At 33.8% G+C, this 8,152-nt stretch overlaps 1 protein-coding gene across 1 annotated transcript; it reads right to left on the reverse strand.

Annotated features, from left to right (window-relative positions):
• Positions 1-7,001: 7,001 nt before the first annotated feature.
• LOC145130112 (uncharacterized) lies at positions 7,002-7,568 on the reverse strand. Its single transcript, XM_079064965.1, has one exon. The coding sequence runs from the start codon at positions 7,566-7,568 to the stop codon at positions 7,002-7,004; it is 567 nt and encodes a 188-aa protein (XP_078921091.1).
• Between the last annotated feature and the right edge of the window lie 584 nt (positions 7,569-8,152).

The following is an 8,152-nucleotide window of genomic DNA, read 5'->3' on the forward strand; positions in this document are numbered from 1 at the left end:
ATCGATCCTGTACCCAAAGCAAATGTTACACGATTCATGATGTCTCACATAAAGACATGATTCTAGACCAGTCTTTTGCTACAATATTTTTATTTGCCATGTTTTCAAAATTTGACTATGAAGAGGGATGCCGTAATCATAATCGAATTTTGAGAACGCAATATATAGAATTTCCTTAAGTTGAACCAATCCAACATGAAATTCATATATATATTCTTGACTAAAGATTATTAAGGTCTTAATCTACGCCTTTAGAACTGAAATGAAGTATATCCTCTCCCTTAATTATAGCAAAACAACTTTTTCAATCCCTGCAGCCTCACGAATTGAAACTTTTGTTTTCTATAATTAACATTGCTAACTTGCAACACTAACAATAATTATCATGCTCCCACTAACATGATGATTATTAGCATAACACTTATGCTCCCACTAGCTTTGACATGTACTCAGAAATCAGCTGGACTTCTAGAAATCAATACTTTATTGACTTTCTTACCAAAGTTCAGATTTCTGCTACGAGATGCTTTGATAAAACTTTATCAAAATCATACACCTTTCCTTAGATAGCATGCATGTGTGTCTAAATAATTTCAGAACTATGAAAAGGGATGCCGTAATCATAGTCTCAATTGTTTAGACCATCTGCCATCTGCTTCAAATCTACTTGGTGGAAGTGTTTCCTCACCATTGTCAATCGTCAAAACCATAGTCACAAGACAAGGATAATGACAAATCCAAACTCATATGGACTGAACATATGCAATCTTAACTTCTTGCCACCTGGCAGTACAGGGCCTGCCATGGATTCCAAGTTGTTATGCAACCAATTGAGAACTTTCAGAACTCCTATGCAAAGCCAACTTTAACTGGAATGGGCACAGAATATGTCAACACGATAGGTTATAAACCTCAAGTCGTGTGCTAGTGAAGAACCTCAGGTTTTATTCTTGATTAGTTCTTGAAATTCTTTTTAGGATCTTTAAGACTCCCACTATCCTCTTGACATATAAGACTATCTTGCCAAATATTCAAGAGATAGTGTGGATTCTTTATCAACACAAACACTTCACACAATTGGCCTTAGTTGGTCTTTGTTTTATCCAAAACATCACAACTTACCAATTTCAAATGTACAAGAGTAGGACACTTTTACTCTTACATTTGACAAGTGTTTTAAACCTTTCTTTAATTTCTTTAAGATATGTCACTCAAGTTACAATCTTGGAGTATGACTCTAAGAATTGTTTTGGAACGAAGTATGACTCATCTTCCTGATCTAACCATTTCAACAATTCATGACTCCTCTTCTTAGTCATAAGAATGCACTAAGATGACCTTTAGAGGACTAATTATGATATGATTTCTAAATCATTATGATGATCACAAACATGATACTAAAGTACTCTCCCATCTTTTCAGATTTGAGAAACTTTTATCTTTCTGCCTAATTTGATTCTTCCCATTCGTTCTGCCATACATTGAGACTTTTCCAATGTTTCAGAATTATACTTAAACTTGTAAGTATAACCATATTTACTAAACGTTAGTAAATCAAATAGTCTTAACGAGCTTTGTGGTGGACATGACCAGTGCACAAGAATGTGTACTCGATCCCTTTAGTCCTTCACTTGACTCACACATCCATGTGAACAAGTAATTAGTCTTGATTTTCCAATGCTTGAAAGTTCTCATTCATCATACTATTCAACTTGCATGATTCCAAGTTTCGGTCCAATTGAAACTTGGGCGATGAGGAACTTTCCTGATTTGGTAACTTTAGACACTACCACAAATGAAAGAATCAAATCCATTTTCCAATATTGCTGTCAGTGGAATCATATAAGCAACAATTTTCCACAAATGCCATTGTAAGGATACTTCAAATAAATAAAATTAAACAATTTTCTTTTATTTTAAAAGTTTACGGAAAAACTTATCCTTACAATCCACATGGAAAATTGTTGTTATCTATTCCTTAGCAATATATCATAACTTCTTAAGCAACTGCTCAAAATTCTGATGCGATCGAAATCCACCTTCGCGATCAAAATCAGCATATACTTCCTTTAAGATTTCTCTATATTCTTTGATTCTTAAAACATCAACATGTGACCCAGTCACATCAAGTAATGAGGATCTCAGAATAGAACTTAACAAAGTTAGATAATGGGCTCTACCTGATGTAGAGTCAAACTTATTGACTTTAATATCCTTAGGTAAATTTGGCAGCTTTGCAATCAACGCCCCTTCCTTTGGCAAAATAAACATATGGACCCTTTGGTAATGGGACTATCTCAGACTTAGCCTTTCTCTTTACCATTTGGTCAACCGGGTTGACTATGGTCAATCCCTTTCCATTGGGAAGAGAATGCTTTTTCTGGATTTCTAGTGTCACCATTGTCACTGTCCATAAAGTTTTTGTGAAGTTGATCTTCTAATCAAATTTGCTTTACTATCGTTCCAAATCATTGCTGATTCAGCAGCACCAAGCAAATAGATATGATCAATAAGGTTCATGTCATAGTCTACTTCATAGTAGTCCCAAAGGAACTCACTATGTGACTTAGAAAGTGATTGAACATCCAACTTTCTCAAGACTTTGACACCCAACTCTCCCGGATTGTCAATATGTGACTTCATCTCTAAGATGTGATCATACATAGACCTTGCTTGCCATTGGGGCTTGAGTGACCTTGAACTTGTGGGTTAAGGAGAATAATTGGAGGAGGTGGAGGAAGAGAAGTATGACTTCCATGAGCCAAACTCGGGAAGTCATATTCATTAGGAAAGATTGGTTTGGGAAGATCATTGTTGTCTAAACCAGACATCAACAATGGGAGAAATTCACGTAAAGTTGATTTAAGTCCTTAATATAACACCCAATATGATATATTAAGGCTAGGACCCAACAAACTATTTTATAACTTGGAAGAGGGATGCCGTAATCCAAGCTATAAAATATTTGAAGGTAGGTGAATGACGATTCACCAATTTCCACCAAGATAAACGAATTGTATTATTAGGTTTTAATTGGTTTTGAAACTCCTAGATTCTTTTGAGATTAATTGAACTTTTCAATGGCTTGTTTCAATCTCGAGTGTGCCCTTCAGGTTTTGTGACTGGGATGCCGAGGATCACAAAACAAGGTGTGAAGTAACCATGCAAATATACTTGGTACCCTTAATATTTACCCCTCAATCGATGTGCCGGTTAACCACACACGCTCCAACGATACTATGATAAACATTAAGTTACCCTTTGCCTACCTTGTTAAGTCCAGGTTACTGTGCCGGTTAACCACACACGCTCAACTAACAGCTTAAACAAAGTGCAAAGTGTAATTTCATGGATTAGCACCTTATTCACATTTTCCTAAGTAACTAAGATTGGGAATTTATAAGTGTTTAGTTACTTAGTATTTATCATTAATACTTTTAATGAAGGGAGAATTATAGTCTTTGTCCTACCTGTTCGGCTAACGACCCTCCACCAGTCAAGGAAGCGGTGGGTGAGAGTGGACACCCATTAAACTGCCATTTTATAGGCAGTAACCTTATACCCCCCTTATAGACCAGCTTCGTGAATGAGGCCTACTAATGGTAAGACGACTTGCTCTTATACATATAATATATTAAACTTTAATATTATAATAGTATAAGGGTGTATTTTAGACATTTAAAATACTTGGTGGTTTAATCTATTAATTAAACTATACTCTTAATTTAATTAAATTTAAACCATGTCATTATGGAATTATTAATTCTCTTTTAATTGAACACTTTAATTATCTATTGATAAAGTCCATAAGAGTTAATTGAATTATTCAATAAAACATCATAATTCCAATTATTAAATTCAAAACTAAAACCATTTAATTAATTGTTTAAGTTATGAACCCAAGAGTTTTAGAATTCAATTCTTTTTTTTTTATCATAAAAAAACTTTTTCCAAATTCCAAAACTTGATGGCAAGTTTTGTAAATCTTGAAAACTTTTGGATTCCATAACTTATGGAGTTAAATACTTGTTTTATGATGAAACTTTTCATGTTCCATAACTTAAGAACAAGTTAGGGAATTCTTTAAAACATTAAGACCAAGTTTTGTAACTCCATAAAAAACTTTGACTCAATTTTTTTTAAAAACCTTTTCATATCCATAACTTATGGAGGTTTCAAAAAACTCTTTAGATCAAAATTTTAAAACTAATTAAATAATCATATCATTTTATCTTTTACTAATTTTGACCTAATTCAACTCATATAGAAAATGATTCAAATTTTACAAATAATTAGTTTTTCACAAAAAAAAAAACAAGTAATTATCTTAAAATTTGACAAACGTCATGTTTTTTTCTTTTTTTTTCAACTTTGAAAATAAAACATTTGCATCAATATAACAGAAAACAACCCATGGCTCTGATACCATTGTTGGGTTTTGAGCATTCTAACACTCCTATGGTGTACATGCAACCCTATAAACCTTGGATCTATGTTTTCTCTATTATACATGCAAATATTAACTATTCCAAGGTTCCATCCTAACTAGCATATTATGAAGCACCTATACTACAAAGTTCTAGTTAGATGACATACCTTTTGATGTAGCTTGATGTCTTCAAGCTTTAAGAGGTTAGCCCCAATAGTGTGGAAGCCTCAAATGGAATCAAAAATCACCAAAACACCTTGGAAGAACTTGAGAGAATATGTATGCACACTAAAATCGGCCCACTCTTATTTTCACACACTTGTGCCAATTTTGTGAGCCAAGGACCCCTTTATATATTATGGAGGATTAGGGTTACATCCATGTAAACCCTAATGCCCATGACCTTTCATTTACATAGGATCCATGGGTTAAAAGCTCCATGGACCATCCATGAAAGCTTAGCCCAACCTAAATTAACTTGGCCCATTCCATATAGATAAGAGTCCATATTTAATTAATTGTTTTTTATTACTTAATTAATTCTAAATTAATTCTTGATCAATACTAATTAAATAATATGATTCCATATTAATATATTAGAACATATAATATATTAATATAAATCATAAATATACTAATCTCAAAAGACTATCCATATAAATTGTGCCGGTGAAGTGCAACCCAAATGGACCATGTCGGGTCGGGTCAAGTACATACCAAATATAGTTATGGACTTAGACATTAATCCAACAACACATACAACCCTAATGATTTGGATCTAAGTTTTCTCTAGTTATACATGCAATAACCATTTTTCCAAAGCATGAAGCCTAAACTAGCATGCAAGGTGATATTTGAATCATAAATCTAGTTAGAATATTACCTTGTGTAGTAGCTTGAATGACTTGGCCTCAAGAAATCTTAGCACCTCAAGTATGATGCCTCAAATGATTCACAAAACACCAAGAACAATTAGGATGAATATGGAGAGATTTAGGAGACTAGAAATCAGATTGTACTTCTTGGAATGCAAGGTGTCACCGATTTTAGCTTATGAATACATACATACATAAATACATATATATATATATATATATATATATATATATATATATATATATATATCTGTGTGTGTGTGTAGATTATCAAGGGTCGTGTGTAACCCTAATCCATACGCATAAGCTTATGATCCATCCATTTGATTTGGATAAATACTTCATGGATTAACCCTTAAGCCCATCACAAGTCCGACCATAGATCATTAGCACAACTCATATGTATCAATTTAATTAGTCAGTTTTGATCACTAAATTAATTCTTGATCAATACTAATTAAATAATATGATTCTTCAATTAATATATTATACTCATAATATATTAATAAATCATAATTAACCTCTTACTCAAATATCCTTCCTGACATATTGCTTTGATGATGCAACCCGAATGGACCATGCTAGTATCGGGTCAAGTACATACCAATTATAGTTATTGACTTAGACACCTTTTCCAACAGTCTGGGTCAGAGAGAGGTTCGAAGAGGGCTGTGTCACCGAGACGTACAAATGCATCATGTCGGACCACCATCCTGGATTTTCTGGCTGGGAGTACGACATATCCAGTTACAGTGTAGCATAGATTTAGGGTCATTTTGGCATCTAACAATTGTTCTTTCCTTAGGTCGGCCACTGGCTCTATAGTGTCTCCCAGAAATAGATTAATATAATTTTTTATATATGTATATGAAATCAATATTTTAATAGATGTGTAGTAGGAGACCTACATGTTTGTCTACAAACAAGCAACATAAATCTTGGTCAGTAGTGCATGTTTTCCACTTTTTGATAACTTTGATTCGTAGTGGTATGGGTTCTTCATTAGGTTTGACATCTGCTATCCAATACATTTTGTGCTATATAGACAATGTAAAGACACCGATTAACAACCGTATTGTTGATGATGTAAGAATGACTGCTAACGAACCTCTGATATAGTTTGGACCAAAAAGAAAGAGATGGTGCGTGGCTGTAGGAGGAAAACAGAAAAAAATGGTCATTAGCGGGTAAAGTCATAGTATAATTACATTAATCATATACTAAAATGGTTTGAGAAATCTGAATTGGTGTTAACAACCTACCAGAAGTACATTACAATCAAACAGTGTAACATGCGTAGGACATATGTTTATAATAGGTTTACCTTAGTTATGCTATACATGTAGTTTAGTTATGGTTTAAAGTATTATCTATTTCTAACAAAAAGTCAGAATAAACTATGTTTCTGATTAAGTTTGCAGGTTCATTTGGCTGTGGAATGGATAGAAGTTTGAGAGATTGTGAAGATGTTGCTCTTGAAAGTGCTATGTAGAGTTGACCATGGCCAAAAAAAGGTTGTGGAACATAGATGCCTATTTTTTTAGCGATTGGCCTTGAATTTTGTTAATTGCCATTGTATAGGAAAGTTTCAACGGGAATTGTTTTCTTTTCAAAGTAAACAGAAGCTCGTTATTTATAGGCGTCAAATTTATGCGTGGTATATAAACTCTACGACCTATTGCTGTTTCAGTCATTATCTATGCCTCAATGACTCTTGATAAAAGTTGTGTAAATATCAATCTTGCTCCATTGCATAGGCCATAAATTGGACTAATGTTACGCATAAGTATAACAGGAGCATTGATCTTCAATTCGAGTTGATGTGGCGGCATACCGTTGAAGTTTAACGTGTGTAAGTATTCAGGTGGATACAGCAGGCCGGAATCACCGTGACAACTAGCGCTTGGGATTATTGAGTCTGTACTTAAGTAAATTTTCCTATTTCCAATAGTATTCTTCAGAACCATCATATTTATTTCATGGGCAGTTTCATTTTTTGGACACACTATTGCTTTTTCAGAAAGATTTAGCATTGTTGGGTTTTCAAGAGTGATATCGTCAAAGATGAATCCAATTAGTTCTTGGATAGCTGAAACACGTGGAGGTATCATGTATTGTGGCAGAATTTCAATTTTCTTGGAGTTGCATGGACTATCATTTTCAGTGATGCATAATTCTCCGTTGCCGACAGTAAGTAACCATTGTGAGAATGTTCCCACCTCATGCCTACTTGTTATATCTGTGTTTGGTATTTGTAAGTGCATACTCTCTGTTAATCTATAAACTTTAAAATATTTCCATAGATGTGATTTGGGCAAGGATGAGTTTAGGATTTATGTTTTTGATGCTTTGCGTTTAACAGGTAGTGTCACACCCCAAAACCGGAACGGCAGAAACGTTCGGGGGCGGAGGGCGTCATGTACAGTATCACAACAATGCATCATAGTAAACAAACAACAACATCATCCATTGCATTAATAGTAATAATTTTAGTACAAGTGTGTTCTGAAGTTTATAAGACACCAAAATGTATAAACAAAATAAAAGATGAGTCTTGAATGTGCTACATCTTCTCAAAAGCTGGCCATCGGTACCTATCTATTGGTGACCTGAGAATACAAGTTATTTTGAAAGCGTAGATCAGCATTAAAGTTAGTGAGTTCATAAGTATTTTAGTGTCTTTGTTTGTATAAGTTTGAAGAATGTAATTGTAAATGTTTGATGTAAAAGTTTGTAAGTGTTCGATGTAAATGTTTGTAAACTTCCTAGAAAATCCTATATTTTCTACTAGTGTAGCCTTCTACCAAGACTCAACTGTTCTTTATGTTTGTTCTTTTGTAAAAGTGTG

The sequence above is a fragment of the Lactuca virosa genome, chromosome 1 (genome assembly GCF_052849685.1).
Source record: "Lactuca virosa cultivar CGN04683 chromosome 1, Lactuca_virosa_CGN04683_v6, whole genome shotgun sequence".
Taxonomy (NCBI): Eukaryota; Viridiplantae; Streptophyta; class Magnoliopsida; order Asterales; family Asteraceae; genus Lactuca; species Lactuca virosa.